The sequence below is a fragment of the Choloepus didactylus genome, chromosome X (assembly GCF_015220235.1).
Source record: "Choloepus didactylus isolate mChoDid1 chromosome X, mChoDid1.pri, whole genome shotgun sequence".
Lineage (NCBI taxonomy): Eukaryota > Metazoa > Chordata > Mammalia > Pilosa > Megalonychidae > Choloepus > Choloepus didactylus.
Genome location: NC_051334.1, coordinates 55626890 through 55644225, shown reverse-complemented (window position 1 = coordinate 55644225; position 17336 = coordinate 55626890). Strand labels below are relative to the sequence as shown.

Genomic DNA, 17336 nt, shown 5'->3' with positions numbered 1-17336 from the left:
TCCTGGGAGAAAGCCGTTTTGAGGCCGGAGCTTTGGAGCAGATGCCAGCTGCCTTCCTAGCTAACAGAGGTTTTCCGGAGGCCATTGGCCATCCTCCGGTGAGGGTACCCGATTGCTGATGTGTTGCCTTGGACGCTTTGTGGCCTTAAGACTGTAACTGTGTAGCGAAATAAATCCCCGTTTTATAAAAGCCAATCCATCTCTGGTGTTTTGCATTCTGCAGCATTAGCAAACTAAGACAGCATACAACCCCATGATGAATTTTAGAACATTTTCACTGCTCCAGAAAAGAAATAAAAAGAAAAAAGAAAACCCAAACCCTCCCACACCTCTTATCCACTCCCCCATTATTGACCCATAGTATTGGTACAGTACATTTGTAACTGTTGATGAAAGAGTATCAAAATATTACTGTTAACTATAGTCCATAGTATGGAATAGGTACATTTTTTCCCATATACCCCTCTATTATTAAATCCTTGTCATAGTGAGTCCTTGCTTCTTCTTTTCTAAGTGGTCTCCAAACTGTCCCAGCCCCCCACCCTCAACCGCCCCCCCAACAAGGGCATGTGTCCTCTTGCTCTCTCTTTTAAACTTCCCCCTTAAAAAAAACACATGTAACTTACTTCTCTGGATTCTGGGCTTTCTCTCAGAGACAGTCAACCTCCCCCGCCACTCACCTTGGGAATTCCCCAACCCGTTTGACTAACAAATCTTTTTTTGATCACACCAAAGGACTACTGTCATGAGATCTGCCACCTGTATCTAACCTTGGGAGAGAGCTTCTCCATGTGATGGGGGATACGCTATAAAATATGAGAACTTCTGCAATCTGATAAAAGGGATCAAAACAAAACATTCTGCTAACCTCACGTTTAATAGTGAAATATTAAATGCTTTTCTCTCTAAGTTCAGGAACAAAGCTAAGAGGCCCACTCTCACCACTTCTATTCAGCATGGTACTGGAAATCTTTGCAAATGCAGTAAGAAAAAAAAAAAAAAAAGAAATGAAAGGCATAAAGATTCATACAGAAAGATGTACAACTGTCTATTTGCAGATGGCCAGATTATGGAGAAAAGTGTAAGAAATCAATAAAACTATGAACTATTAAGTGAATTTAGCAAGGTCACATGATACAAAGTTAATATGCAAAAATCCTAAATTGCTTCAGCAAGGGGTTGGGGGTGGGGAAGTATCTAAGCTCTAGTAGACAAAACATTCTCTCTAGACACTCTAAACTGTAACAAACAAACAAAAAAACAAAACCAAAACAAAAAAACCCTGCTACCATTATAAGGAAGTTTTCCCTATTTCCATACCTCCTCCTAATTCCTTTACAGAAACACTCAAAGCAGCACCAATGTCAATTGCAAAGGCATTTTCTAATTAACTACAAAGTACTCATAGTCTCCAAATCTTCATTTTCTTCAGTGCAAAACAATTTTCTATAATACAGTCCATGGAGCTGACATTCAATTCTGACAATGGAAACCATTATGATTGGATATGCCAGACTAAAGTTAGGAACTTACCATTGTATAAAGACATGCTCTTACCACACTTGAAGCATAAGTACAGCAAATAAATCAAATGCCAAATACTACTACTTACTACGAATGATTCAGAACACACTGCTTATAAAAGGTATATTTGACATTTATGAAAAGGATATTTATAGGAAAGTGAGTTCAGACTTTTCTCTCTGTTTACCAGTAAGAAAGATACATGAAATAAAGAGTGGACAAATATGGATAATAAAATCTTCCAAGGATATTAAACACACTCTGAGAGCCCTGTTATTTTATCCTAGTTTGATATAACCAAATATCAACTCCATTTACCTAGGAGAAAGAGAGATGGGCCATAGTATTCTGCTTTGCATCTGATGTGTTTCAGGGAGGTAGGCAAAGAACCATACATCACTAAGAGAAAAGCCAAGCCTTCAACCTATACTCTTGACCCCATTCTTCCCTGTCATGCCATGGGCTATGCCCACCAGGTATCCTCTCCCTGCGTTTTTTACATTTCCCCTTCAATTGGCCCCTTTTGTGCAGGCTGTGAACATGCTTCAGGCTGACCCTTCTTAAAAGACAAAAGCCTCCCTCAAACCTATGATTCCTCTGGATGCTGTGAGACATCTGCTTTCCTTTATAGCCATAGATCTCGTTTTCTACCCACACAACTTCACTGAAACTACTCTTCCTAAAATCATCAATGCTCTTCATGTCATCAGGCACAAAATGCTCATTTTAGTCTTTCTTCCTTGACCAGACCTTTCTTGCTGAATTTGACTCTGATCACATCTTCCTTCTTGAAACTCTTTATTCCCTTGGCTCCCATGACACCACATTCTGCCTGTAGGCCTCTGACCATTCCTTCTCTGTCTGCCCTTTGTGAGCTCCTTTTCCCTCTGATCCTTCCTTCTTGAGACTGTCCCTGGCACACTGCTCTCTCTACCCTACATACGCACTTCAGGTGCCTTCAGCCCTCATTCTGCGTGCACCAACCATGCCACCACCTCTGTGCTGCTAAGCACTGTCTCCTGCAGAATCAAACATCCAGATGCCTGCTAACTACCTCCAATTCAACATGTCCTAAACAGAACTCATCACTGCCCTCTAAACCTGTTCTTCATTCTATATTCTCTACTTCTTATGGTGGCCACACAATCCACCCAGTCAATTCCAGCCAGAATTCTGGGAAGCATCCCTGAGTCTTCCCACTTTCTTACTCTCTCATCCAATCCAACAAGTACTACTGATGTAACCTCCTATATAATTCCCCTCCATCTTATCAGTGGCCTGGTTTGAGCCCTCTCAACTGGACTACTGCAATAGCCTCCAAGGTAGCTTTCCTACCTCCCCTGTCTTCCCCCAGCCTGACTGTCCTCCAAACTGGCCACCAGAAGGAGCTTTTTAAAATGCAAATCTAACCATGTGGCGTTCTCGGTTAAAATCTTTCCCTGTTTCCCCTCACCTTCAAGGTCAAGTTTCTGGTGCTTGGTCTGGCCCCTGCAGAGTTCTCCAGCCACTTGAATTTTATGCTCCAACTACAGTAGACAACCTGTTGTTTAAGATACATATAATGCTGTTTATTGATTTCCTTCATTCATTTGATAAGTATTTATTAAGCGCCTACTGTGCCAGGCTCTGATCTAGAGGCTGGGGCATGGCAGTGAACAAAGCAGACAAAAATCTAGCACTCATAAAGATTCCCTTCCATTGAACAGGGAGACAGGAGATAAACAAAATTAAGTAAAAATATACAGTAAAATAGACGGTGGTATATCCTAGGAAGAAAAATAAATCTAGAAAGGAGGAAGGCCTCATTTAGAAGATAACATTTGAGCAAAGACCTGAAGGAGGCAGGACAACATAAGCCTCTGTTTGTATTACAAATCCCTGAGGCAGGAGGAGTCTGGCAAGTTCTAGGAACAAGACCAATGTGGCTGGAATGGAAAAAGTTTGAGTACCTTTGATCATGCTGTGCTCTCAGCCCAGAATAAACTTTGCTTCTTTTGCCTGTATTCAGACTGTATTTCAAGGATCGCCTCCTCCTGGAAGTCTTCATCTTGCCCATCACCCAATGCACTCATAATGCACTGTGCACACAGTTTTGTCAATGCCCTTAACACATTGTGGTATGTTTGTGTAGCTTTGATCTGCTCCCACACTAGACTGAGAGCTCCCTAAGGACAGGATCCGATCAAGTGGTATCCTCAGAGCCCAGCATATAAGCACACAGAGATGAAATCATTTACACAGGTCACACAGGTCAGAGGCAGCAGACCTGGTACTGGGACCCAGATCCATGGGAGGTATCTTTCAATAAGGAACTTGAGAAATTCTTTTTGATGCCACTTTGGTTATTCCTGGCCCCAGAGAGTAGCCCTTCCACATACCTACAACTCAAGATGCTACCCCACCCTCTCAAACATAAATACATGCACAAACACACATGTACATACAAAAAACTTGAACAAATGGCTGAATGAGAGAACCAGAAATGGAGCATGCTAGTGTAATGCCCAGCCCATATTTCTTTGTGTAGATATCCTCAGTGACCAGCTGCACCCAGACATGGACATGTGGGCTACCCACCTGGCCAAGATGGAGGAGTCCTGTCACATGCTCATGATGTCTGCCATGGCCAATGTCAACAAAGCCCAGGTATGGCCTGACCCATCCAGTGTACTGGGTCCCCTCCACCCACCCCTGAGCAAAGTCCTGGGGGAACCTTAGCCACATCCTTCCCCTCACAACCCCTCTCTCTCATCAGTCTGAGGACTCTTCCCCTCACCTAAGGGCTCCCTTAGAGTAAAAGATGCCCCTTACCCAACCTCCACACTGAGGATGACTTGAGAACAGTGTACTATCTCCCCATCCCAGCCTCCCAGTGTAAGGGCTTCCTGAGGGCAGAGACGTTCCTTGCCCATTCCACTCCTTCCCAACCTTATGGGTCACTAAAATGCCATGCAGTGGGCTTTCCCTGAGATTGAGAAGGGTAGTGTCACCTCCAACTCCTGAGACTCAGAGTTGACTGAGGTCGGCACCCAAATGCTCTCGTTCAGGGTGGGAGGCCCTCCAGCAAGCTGAACTGGCTTCAAAGGGTGAAGGTATTGCATCTCCCAGCACACACACTCCCTCTCATCAATGAACCTGGGTGGAGGGTGGGGTAGGACCAAAACTTGGGTCAGAAAAGCTTAAGTAAGAGAGGGGCCAAGAGAAGGTTGTGTTGGAACTTAAGGAGAGTAAGGCTAAGGTGAAAATGTTAGGTCCTCTAGAGCAGTGTTTCAAAACCCTCTTCAAATCCACAGCCTCTTTTGATAAATTCACATAACCCCGGAGATTCTCCAGTGCTGTGGATCAGAGCACTAACACAACTCTGTTTTGAGAATTACAGATATAAACTAGCTTTTCTGTATCCCTACCTGCTAAGATGATTTCACCAACCTCTACTTTCTGTAGTTAGTTTCAAGAAAACAAGTTTTTCAACTTTCTAAATATAAACTAAAGGACACAGATACACATTTTCAAACTACAGGTACACCCTCCAGGGGATTCCGATATGTCCAATTCTCACCCCTATACTTGTGAATCCCGGTTTTAGACATTCCTACCACAGGTGACCCCACATTGCTTGGAGACCTGGGCCCAAAGGGACAAAGAGATGGGCCCACCACCCACATAAACGGCATCCGTATGCAAGGGGGTGCCCATGGGTTCCCAGGCTGGGAAGAGGCAAGGTTACCCCACTTACGTCGGCGGGGGCGAAGGTGCAGCTGCTCCCTAACTTCTTGGCCTGGGCCTCCCCATCCGAGCTGGGCAGGTCCAGAAGCACAGCAGCCGCCCCCTGCCTCACCAGTCGCTCCGCTGTGGCCAGACCTAGGCCCGAGGCTCCTCCGGTTATCAGCGCTACCAAGCCCTGCGAAGACGGACACGGTTAGCTGCTTCACTGTCCGGACCACTCCCACCCTTCCAAGTGCTCCTTCACGCTTCTAGTCACCCCTGCGGTATGACCTAAGTGTGCCTCCTCCCCTCACCGATGGGACCATGCGTGCATCCGCGTGTTGACCTTCACCTCCCGAGCCCAATCGCCACACTACCAGGCCTAGATGAGCATCACCCTTCCTCCCAGCGCCGCTTTTTCCCCCTGAGTGGCACGGCCGCGACGTCCCAGCCGGGGAAGCTGCAGGGACGAACGCTGGTCTACCTTCACACTCCGACACCCAGCAGCCATCTTGCGCGGAACTTCTCCACAGCCGGGTCTGCGCGAGCGCTCGCTGATTGGCCAAAGGATGGTGGGCGGGGCGGAGGGGAGCCGTGGGGCGGGGCCCAGGAGGCGGGCCTTCCGGCGTGGGAGAGGTTGGGACCTGTGTCTGCTGCCTTGGGACCTTAGGACTGTCCTTGAGTTACTTCGCCTGGGGAAAGAAGACGGTAGCAGAGGCGCAAAACCACCACAGGCTCCGCCCTACTTCCTATGTGGCCTTTTGGCAGACTGCCAGCCCCTCGGGGCGCTTGAGAGTGGGAGTGAGTCCCTTTCTCCTCAGAAAAGGCCTCCATTTAGGTATAAACATAGCAGAGAGTCAAGTGTAAACATATGCGACTGTGTGCTGGGCATTGAGGAATAGTCCTCGTTGGAGAAAGGGACAATTATAATACGTGCAGAAGAAGCGAGAGAGAAATGGATTCTGGAACACAGACATGGAGGGCCAAAGATGGAGATTCCTGTATACAGACAGGTATGTGGAGAGAAATAGGTTGAAGCAGAGATGGAGAAAAACAGAACTGTCAAGACACGATCACAGAGGTAGGGAGGTGGAGAGTCACTAAGACATAGATACTAGGAAACAGACAGTCTGAGACCGAGCTGCTGGGAAGCATGAACCCAGGAGGCATCAACGTAGAACTAAAATCATCTTTCATCACCTCAGACTTTGCTACTCTCTTCTGCCTGTGTCTAACCTATTTTAAGCCCCAAAGCCCAGATCACACACTGCAGATTGGACTTCAGCCAGAGACTGTCATTTAAGACCCAGGTCTCTGGTCATCCTAGAACATTTGTCAACCAGCATCCCATTAGAATCTTGAGCACACCAGAAATCTGCTCTGTCTTCCCACTTTCTCCCAATCCAATTCTTCAGGCCATAAATCTTGGTCTACGTTTTCAGCCCTATGGTGGTTTGAAGCTATGCATCCCAGAAAACATATTCTTAAACTGAATCCATTCCTGTGGGTGTGAATGCATCATAAGTAGGACCATTCCTGTGGGTGTGAATGCATCATAAGTGGGATCTTTTGATGAGGTGACTTCAGTTAAGGTGTGACCCAACCCAGTCAGGATGGGTCTTAATCCTTATAAGCAGAATGAAGTTCAGACAGAGAGAGAAAGCCAGAGAGGGAGCAGCCAGGCACTGAAGGTCCCATATCCTGTCACATATTTAATGTCTACATAGCACTTAAAAGTCCATAATCCTTTTTCCAACCCTTGGAGCCAGATGTCTTTTGGAATTTAAATTTTTTTTCAATTTTATTAAGGATGTATAGTGCATATACTTTACATTGCTTAACTATGGAGAAAGGTCTGAACCATCAGCTATAGCTAAACATTAAGATTTCTAAAATGAAAGGTATGAAATTCAAAATAAATGTGAACAAAGACTATCAATAACCTCAGGTTACTTTAGGTCAGGTTCTGTCACCAAATGAATTTGTACTCCAAAGTATGTAAAACAACCTTGTGATTTTCAGAACTTTTGTTATTGCAGAATTGTGCCTAAAGGTTTGTGGGCCTGTACTCTTGTCTAACCTGTCTTTGTATGTTTGTGTTTTCCTACCCCTGCTGGAAGGTAAGCCCCATGGCATCAGAGTCTTTTCAACTGGTTTACCTCTTGGCTACCCAATGTCAAGAACGCTGTCTGACAAGTACTAGATACTCAATACAAATGTATTGAATAAATGGATGAATGTAATCTAATCAATCATTCCATATCCAAGTGCTGTTGATTTAAACTCCTACATACTTCTTTTATCAGGCACCTCCTCTCTCCTATCTTCCTACTATCACCATGCAAAATCTCTTGCATGGACTATTTTAACCGGTCAGATGCCATTGTTGTTCCTCTTTAAATCGTCCTCCCAGAAGCCAGCAGAAGCCTTTTCCTAAAACCCTAATCTCTTTATGTTACTCCTTGCATTGAACCCTATTTCGGTTTGCTAAAGCTGCGGAAATGCAATATACCAGAAATGGATTGGCTTTTTCGACGGGGATTTATTAAGTTGCAAATTTACACTTCTAAGGCCATGAAAATGTCAAAATTAATGCATCAAGAGGTAGTCACCTTTTTTGAAGAAAGGCTGATGGCATATGGGGTTCCTCTGTCACGTGGGAAGGCACATGTCTGCATCTGCCTGAACCCTGTCTTATGGGTTTAGCTTCTAGTTTCAGTGGTTTTCTCCAAAATGTCTCTGGGCTTCTGTCTCAGCTCCTGTAGGTTCTTGCTGGCTTCTCCCAGGGGCAAACTCTGGATTACATATCTTAGCTTCTCTCTAAAATGTCTCTGTCAGCTTCTCTCTTAGCTTCTCCTGGGGCAAACTCTGGGCATCATCTCTTAGCTTAGTATCTCCAAACGTCTTTCTTCTGCTTCTCCAAGCATTTGGGTCTGTCAGCTCTGTACTCTCTCTCTCTCTCTCTCCCTGAGCTCTCTTAAGGATTCCAGTAAACTAATTAAGAACAACTGTGAACAGGCAGGGTCACACCTCCATAGATATAATCTAATCAAAAGGTTCCACCCACAGTTGGGTGGGTTACATCTCTGTGGAAACTACGTAATCAAAAGATCCCACCCACAATACATCTGCCCCTAAAAGAGTGGATTAAAAGAACATAGTCTTCTATGGGGCACATAGCAGATTCAAACCAGCATAAGCCTCTTTATAAGTCCCCCTCACCTTTAAGGTACTCCATAAACTGAAGCATGTGAAATTAATGTCCTCAGCATATAGTATTTAATAAATGTTACCTATCATTTAAATAAAATTGGTGGATCTGGTTGTCTGGAGATATGTATGTTCGAGTTCTCAGTATCGTTTATTTTTTTCTTTCTTTTTTTTATTGGTTTGCTACTTTTTTTAACTTTATCAAAAAATTGAAAAAAAAACTTCAAACAAAACAAAACAAAGGAAGGAGAAAAACAAATAACCTAAATTAACTACATTGCTTCCAATATGTTCCAACCATACCCAAGAAAATTTACAAACCATAATCATTCCTGAGCATTCCTGTAACATTAAGATTACCCTCAATAGCTTATCTGTTCTTATTAGATTATCGTTCCCTCTTCACTAGTTGCTGTCTGTCTCTAGATCCCCTACACTCTACAATACTGAGAAGTGAAATTGCTGATTGAAGGGTAACTCAATATCTAGTTTTCTAAGGAACTGCCAGACTGTCCTCCAGGGTGGCTGTACCATTAAACAGTCCCATCAGCAATGAAAAAGAGTTCCAATTTCTCCACATCCTCTCAAACATTTGCAGTTTCCCGTTTGTTTAATGGAAGCCATTCTAATTCATGTAAGATGATATCACATTGTGGTCTTAATTTGCATGTCCCTAACAGCTAGTGAAGATGAACGTTTTTCATGTGTTTTTTGGCCATTTGTATTTCCTCTTCAGAGAAATGTCTTTTCATATCTTTTGCCCATTTTATAATTGGGTTGTTTGTACTATTGTTATTGAGTTGTAGGATTTCTTTATCTATGCAAAATATCAGTCTTTTATCAGATACATGGTTTCTAAGTATTCTTGTCCCATTGAGTTGGCTGCCTCTTCACCTTTTTGACAAATTCCTTTGAGGTACAGAAGCTTTTAAATTTGAGGAGTTCCCATTTATCTATGTTTTTCTTTCGTTGCTTGTGCTTTGGGTGTAAGGTCTAAGAAGCAACTTCCTAAAGCAAGGTCTTGAAGATGTTTCCCCAAATTATCTTCTAGGAGTTTTATGGTACTGTCTCTTATATTGAGGTCTTAGACACACTTTGAGTTAATTTTTGTGTAGGGTGAGAGGTAAGGGTTCTTTTTCATTCTTTTGGAGATGAATATCCAGCTCTCCCAGCCCCATTTTTATATATATACATACATATACATATATATATATATACACATATACATATATACATATACATATATATATATATATATATATATATATATATATAGAGAGAGAGAGAGAGAGAGAGAGAGAGAGAGATTGTTCACATACCATACAACTATCCAAAGATCCAAAGTATACAATCAGTTGCCCATGGTACCATCAAACAGCTGTGCATCCATCACCACAGTTAATTATTTTTCAATTTTGAGGACATTTTCATTACTCCAGAAAAGAAATAAAGACAAAAAAAGGAAACTCAAATTCTCCCATACCCCTTACCACCCCCCCTTCATTATTGATTCATAGTTTTGGTATAGTACATTTGTTACTGTTGATAAAAGAATGTTAAAATGCTATTAACTGTAGTATATAGTTTGCAATAGGTATATATTTTTTTCCTATATGCCTCTCTATTATTAGCTTCTAGTTATAGTGTCATACATTTGTTCTAGTCTGTGAGAGGGATTTCTAATATTTCTATAGCTAATCACAGACATTGTCCACGACAAGATTCACTGTTTTATATGTTCCCATCTTTTAACCTCCAACTTTCCTTCTGGTGACACACATGACTCAGAGCTTACCCTTTCCACCACCTTCACACACCTTTCAGCACTATTATTCTCACAACATGCTACCATCACCCCTGTCCATTTCCAAATGTTTAAGTTCACCCTAGTTGAACATTCTGCTCATAATAAGCAGCCACTCCCCATTCTTTAGCCTCATTCTGTATCCTGGTAACTTTTATATTACATGTCTATGAGTTTACATATTTTAATTACTTCATATCAGTGAGAACCTGCAATATTTGCCTTTATGTGTTTGTCTTATTTCACTCAATATAGTGCCCTCAAGGTTTCTTCATCAACCCCTTGTTTTTAAGACAGTTTTGTTCACACACCATACATTTCATCCTAAGTAAACAATCATTGGTTCCCTGTATAGTCACATATTTATCTATTCAGCTCCATTGCCACTCTCTATATAAGGACATCTCCATTTCTTCCACAAAGAAGGAGAAAGAGTCAAAGAAGGCAGAGAGACAAAAGAAAAAGAAAAGAGAGAGAGAAAAAACAAGAAAACAAAACATGACAGCTAGAAAGAAACAAAAGGAAAGATAGCATTAACCTAAAAGTAGAATAAAGAGTCAGAAAACATCACCAATGCCAGGAGTCCCATACCCTTCCCCTACCCACCCCCGTATGCATTTAGCTTTGGTATATTGCCTTTGTTATATTAAAGGAAGCATAATACATGTTTCCATTAATTATAGTCTCTAGTTTGCATTGATTGTATTTTCCCCCCAATCCCACTGTTCTAGTTTGCTAATGCTGCCAGAATGCAAAACACCAGAGATGGATTGGCTTTTATAAAAGGGGGTTTATTTGGTTATACAGTTACAGTCTTAAGGCCATAAAGTTTCCAAGGTAACACATCAGCAATCGGGTACCTTCACTGGAGGATGGCCAATGGTGTCCGGAAAACCTGTTAGCTGGGAAGGCACCTGGTTGGCGTCTGCTCCAAAGTTCTGGTTTCAAAATGGCTTTCTCCCAGGACGGTCCTCTCTAGGCTGCAGTTCCTCAAAAATGTCACTCTTAGTTGCACTTGGGATATTTGTCCTCTCTTAGCTTCTCCAGAGCATGAGTCTGCTTTCAGCAGCCATTTTCAAACTGTCTCTCATCTGCAGCTCCCTGTACTTTCTTCAAAGTGTCCCTCTTGGCTGTAGCAAGCTCGCTCATTCTGTCTGATTTTATATAGTTCTCCAGTAATTTAATTCAGACCCACCCAATGGGCGGGCCAACACCTCCATGGAAATTATCCAACCAGAGTCATCACCCACAGTTGGGTGGGGCGCATCTCCATGGAAACACTCAAAGAATTTCAATCTAACCAACACTGATAGGTCTGCCCACACAAGACTACACCAAAGATAATGACATTTGGGGGAAATAATACATTCAAACCGGCACACTCACCCTATTTTTAACACCTTGCAATGTTGACATTCATTTGTTCTACTCATGTAAAAACATATCAGTACCTTTTATTACAATTGTTGCGCACCCTAGGTTTCCCTGAGTTACACAGTCCCAGTCTTTATCCTTCGTCTTTTGTTCTGGTGTCCCACGTGGTCCCAACCTTCCTCTTTCAGCCATACTCACAGTCATCTTTGTTCGGTGTACTTACATTGCTGTGCTACTATCTCCCAAAGTTGTTTTCCAAACCTCTCACTCCTGTCTTTTCCTTTCTGTCTGCAGTGCTTCCTTTAGTGTTTCCTGTAGAGCAGGTATCTTGTTCACAAACTCTGTCATTGTCTGTTTGTCAGAGAATATTTTAAGCTCTCCCTCATATTTGAAGGACAGTTTTGCTGGATATAGGATTCTTGGTTGGTGATTTTTCTGTTTCAGTATCTTAAATATATCACCACACTTCCTTCTTGCCTCCATGGTTTCTATTGAGAAATCCACGCATAGTCTTATCAAGCTTCCTTTGTATGTGATGGATCACTTTTCTCTTGCTACTTTCAGGATTCTCTCTTTGTCTTTGACATTTGATAATCTGATTATTAAGTGTCTTGGTGTAGGTTTATTCAGATCTATTCTGTTTGGGGTATGCTGTGCTTCTTGGATCTGTAATTTTATGTCTTTCATAAGAGATGGGAAATTTTCATTGATTATTACCTCTATTATTGCTTCTGTCCCTTTTCCCTTCTCTTCTCCTTCTGGGACACCAATGACACATACATTCTTGCTTTCCATTTTGTCCTTAAGTTCCCGGAGATTTTGCTCGTATTTTTCCATTCTTTTCTCTATCTATTCTTTTGTGTGTAGGCTTTCAGTTGCCTTGTTTTGCAGTTCCTGAGTGTTTTCTTCTGCTTCTTGAGATCTGCTGTTGTATGTTTCCATTGTGTCTTTCATCTCTTATGTTGTGCCTTTCATTTCCATAGATTCTGCCAGTTGGTTTTTCGAACTTTCAATTTCTACTTTATGTACGCAGTGTTTTCATTATACGGTTCAGCTCTTTTGCCATATCTTCCCTAAACTTTTTGAATTGACTTAGTATTAGTTGTTTCAATTCCTGTATCTCAGTTGAAGTGTAAGTTTGTTCCTTTGACTGGGCCATAACTTCATTTTTCTTAGTGTAGGTTGTAGGTTTCTGTTGTCTAGGCATGGTTTCCTTGGTTACCACAGTCAGGTTTTCCCAGGCCAAAATGGGCTTCGGTCCCAGAAGAAAGAACTATTCAGTATGCAGTTTCCTTGAGGGTGTGTCTTAGAAAATTGGTACGCCCTGTGAGGCCTCAGGTGACTGTGCTTTTCTGCCCAGCAGGTGGCGCCTGTCAGCCTGTAATTCCAGACTGGTGTAAGGAGGTGTGGCCCATGGCTGTTTTCCCCCAGGCTCTGGGGTCTGGTTTTGAATGGAAGGTGGGTAGTAGAGCCGGGCCCCACCTTTGTCCTCTTAGGGAAGATAGACCCCCTAGGGAGAGGTTATTAGCATTTGAATGATCTCTCTCTGCCTGTGCTATCTCCACCCTTGTCTGGATCAGAGCACTAGGAACTGAAAATGGCTAAGGCTTTCTCCACTGAGCCAAAACAGGGACAGAAAGCCCCCTTCAGGGCCAGTCCACCGCCACCCTCCAGCTCTCCAAGGTCAGTCGTCACCCAAAGCCTTTGTCTGCTTGTTGGGGATTTGTAACCTGTATCAAGCAGTCCACGCTTGTTAATTAAAACCCCAGTTGGAACTCAGCTGAGCGGTATTCATTTGCTCAGAGAAGGCTACTCTCTAGCACCACAAGGCTTTGCAGCTCAGGCCGTGGGGGGAGGGGGCGCCCGGCTTGGATCCGCAGTTTTTACTTACAGATTTTATGCTGCGATCTCAGGCATTCCTCCCAATTCAGGTTGGTGTATGATGAGTGGACGGTCATTTTTGTCCCCCCACAGTTATTCTTGATTATTTACTAGTTATTCCTGGTTGTTTATGCGTTGTTCCAGGGGGACTGACTAGCTTCCACTCCTCTCTATCACTCCAAGACCCATTTTTTGAAGAGACTGTTATGTCCCAGATCAGTGGGTTTGGAGGCCTTATCAAAGATCAGTTGACCGTAGATCTGGGAGTCTATCTCTGAATTCTCAATTCTATTCCATTGTTTGATATGTCTATTGTTCTGCCAAGATCATGCTGTTTTGACTACTGTGGCTTTATAGTAAGTGTCAAAGTCAGAAAGTGTAAGTCCTGCCTCACTGTTTTTCTTTTTTTAAATGTTTTTAGCAATTTGAGGCCTCTTTCCCTTCCAAATAAATTTGATGACTAGCTTTTCGAAGTCTGCAAAGTAGGTTGTTGGAATTTTGATTGGAATTGCATTGAATCTGTAGATGAGTTTGGGTGGAATTGACATCTTAACGACATTTAACCTTCCTATCCATGAACACAGAATATTTTTCCATCTCTTTAGGTCCCCTTCTCCTTCTTTAAGTAAAGTTATATAATTTTCTATGTTTAGGTCTTTTACATCCTTGGTTAAGTTTATTCCTAGGTACTTGATTTTTTTAGTTGCTACTGAGAATCGAATCTTTTTTCTTTTCAGTGTCTCTTCAGTTAGGTCATTTCTGGTGTATAGGAACATTACTAGTGTATAGGAACATTACTGACTTATTTGCATTAATCTTGTACCCTGCTACTTTGCCACTGAGTACTATGCTGGCTGTGGGTTTTTCATATATGCCCTTAATCATATTGAGGAAGTTTCCTTCAATTCCTACCTTTTGAAGTGCTTTTATAAAAAAAAAGATGATGGATTTTGTTGAATGCTTTTTCAGCATCTATTGAGATGATCATTTGATTTTTCCCTTTTGATTTGTTAATGTGTTGTATTACATTGATTTTCTTATGTTGAACCATCCTTGCATGCCTGGAATTAACCCTACGTGGTCATGGTGTATGTTTTTTTCAGTGTGTCTTTGGATTCAATTTGCAAGTATTTTGTTGACAAATTTTGCATCTATATTCATGAAGGAGATTGGCATGTAGGTTTCCTTTCTTGTAGCATCTTTACCTGGTGTGATGGTTAGGTTCATGTGTCAACTTGGCCAGGTGGTGGTACCCAGGTGTCTGGTCAAGTAAGCACTGGCCTAACCATTACTGCAAGGACATTTGTGTCTGGATAATAAACCAGAAGGCTGGTTTATTAAATCATCAGTCAGTTGGCTGTAGCTGTGACTGATTACATCAACAAAGGGCATGTCTTTCACAATGAGAGAATGCAATCAGCTGGATTTAATCCAATCAGTTGAAGACTTTTAAGTGAGACAGGTAGAGGACCTTCACTTCTTCTTTGGCTAACCAGCGAAGCATTTCCTGAAGAGTTCATTGAAGTTGCCAGTTCATTTCCTGAGGAGTTCATCAAACCTGTTTATTGAAGTTGCCAGTTCACTGCCTGAGGAGTTCATCGAACATCTTCATTGGAGTTGCCAGTTTGCTGCCTGTCTTACAGAGTTTGGACTCATGCATACCCACAGTTATGTGAGACACTTTTATAAAATCTTATATTTATAGATATCTCTTGTTGATTCTGTTTCCCTAGAGAACCCTAACTATTACAACTTGGTACTGGGAGTGGTTCTTGAGAAACAGAATCTTGAAGTGGGCTTTTACAATTGGTTTTCTACTCTGATTAGATTCAAAGGCACTAATGACTCCATTCCAATAATCAAGATGGCACTAACAGTCCATGGTGTGAGTTGGTAATAGAGATATGCAAAATATCACCGTTTGATTCTCCTAATCATACTCTTGTATGAAGCAAGGCTCTGGGTGACAGTGTTTTTGACACCTTAACAGAGTTTTTCAGAGTTAAGAGGTATAATGATGTTGACTGGTAACTCTTAGATGCGCTGGATAAAGTTATAAGAGAAAGGGATGAGCTAAAGGTTTGAAATTTGAAACTTAAGCACCGTAGGACAGATGTAAAGGTTTCTATGTGTGCCCTGAAAGAAAATCTTATTTTCTGTGGCCGCAGACTTGAGATTTCTGAAAACCAGACCCAGAGTCTCATTGTGCGAGTAGCAGATTTGCAACGTAAACTAAAATTGCAACCTCACAGGGTGTCTGCTGTTAAAGTAAAGGCATTGATTGGAAAAGAATGGGATCCCGAAACTTGGGATGGGGACATATGGATTGATAATAATGGCAGTGAGGACATTGGAATCCTGGATTCTGCTGAGTCTTTGTTACATATACCTGTAGTGGTTTGTCCTGAGGAAACAGCCCCTCACCTCCAGTCTGCCCTGAGGAAACAGCTTCTCCACATTCAGTCTGCCCTAAGGAGCCTGCCATGCAGCCGTCACCTAAAGAGATCAACACTTCAGTGCCTGCTTATCCTGTAATCACCTCCCCTGAGGAAGCAGCCCTCACTCCTCTGCCTGCAGAGATTAATCCTGTTTCAGGAGGTAAAACTGCAACAGAATGTCCTGAGGTAAATGGCTTGAGGGATACATCTAATTCTTTTCATGACCCACTCCACCACCAGTCTTTGCTTCAAGACCTATAACTAGAATAAAGTCCCAACAGGCCCCGAAGGGTGAGGTACAAAGTGTGATGCATGAGGAAGTACGCTATACTCCAAAAGAACTATAAGAGTTTTCCAACTTATGCAGACAGAAATCAGGGGCATGTGTGTGGAAACGGATATTAAGGGTGTGGGAAAATGGTGGAAGGCATATAAAGTTGGATCCGACTGAATTTACTGATATGGTCCCACTCAGCAGAGATTCTGCATTCAATGTTGTAGCTCGAGGGGTTAGAAAGGGCGTTAACAGTTTATTTGGGTGGTTGGCTGAAACATGGATCAAAAGGTGGCCGGCATTACTAGAGGTTGAAATGCCAGAACTGCCCTGGTATAATATAGAGGAGGGGATTCAAAGGCTTAGAGAGATTGGAATGTTAGAGTGGCTTTATCATGGAGGACCTGCTCACACACCCCTGGAATGTCCAGAGGACACATCTTTTACCAGGACCGTGAGGAATAAATTTGTGAGACTAGCTCCGTCATCTCTGAAGAGCTCTGTAGTCACCCTTCTCTGTAGGTCAGATATTACTGCGGGAAGTGCTATCAGTGAGCTGGAATCCTTAATCACAATGGGGATACTTGGATCCCGAGTTGGCAGAAGCCACGTGGCAGCAGTTAATCGTCAAAGACAAGGTAGGCATGGCTACCCTAATGAAAAATAGGCTCAAGGCAGCAGTTGAAATTATCTGATTTGCAGAGACTTTTGACATTGGCTAGTAGATCATGGAGTACCTAGGAGTAAAATAGATGGGCAGTCTATTAAATTCTTGTTTGAGCTGTATAAGCAGAAGAATTCTAGGTCAAGTGCACAAAAGTCTACCTTGAATTACAAAACAGAGAGTCACGGCCCCTTAATCAATTCCCAGACTTGAGAACAGTTTACAGATCCAGAGCCCCTTGAATGAGGGGAAGGCCAGGTACCCTTGGGGAAGGACCCTGTCACACTGCCAAAAATTTATACTGTTAATCTTCCTCCCAGCCTTCCCCAGGGGGACCTATGGCCTTTTACCAGGTAACTGTGCATTGGGGAAAAGGAAATGATCAGATATTTGGGGGATTATTAGACACTGGTTCAGAAGTGACATTCATTCCAGGAGACCCAAAGTGTCACTCTGGTCCCC

At 42.6% G+C, this 17336-nt stretch overlaps 1 protein-coding gene across 1 annotated transcript in view; it reads right to left on the bottom strand.

Moving 5' to 3' along the window:
* Nucleotides 1-16856, bottom strand: part of LOC119522153 — a 32399-nt gene extending 15543 nt beyond the window's left edge. Inside the window, exons 1-4 of the mRNA XM_037820810.1 lie at nucleotides 16795-16856; nucleotides 5607-5901; nucleotides 5261-5425; nucleotides 2978-3064 (exon numbers count right to left, since the gene is read on the bottom strand). Of these exons, the coding sequence (XP_037676738.1) occupies nucleotides 2978-3064; nucleotides 5261-5425; nucleotides 5607-5901; nucleotides 16795-16856 (609 nt within the window). The remainder of the gene's footprint in view (nucleotides 1-2977; nucleotides 3065-5260; nucleotides 5426-5606; nucleotides 5902-16794) is intronic.
* Between the last annotated feature and the right edge of the window lie 480 nt (nucleotides 16857-17336).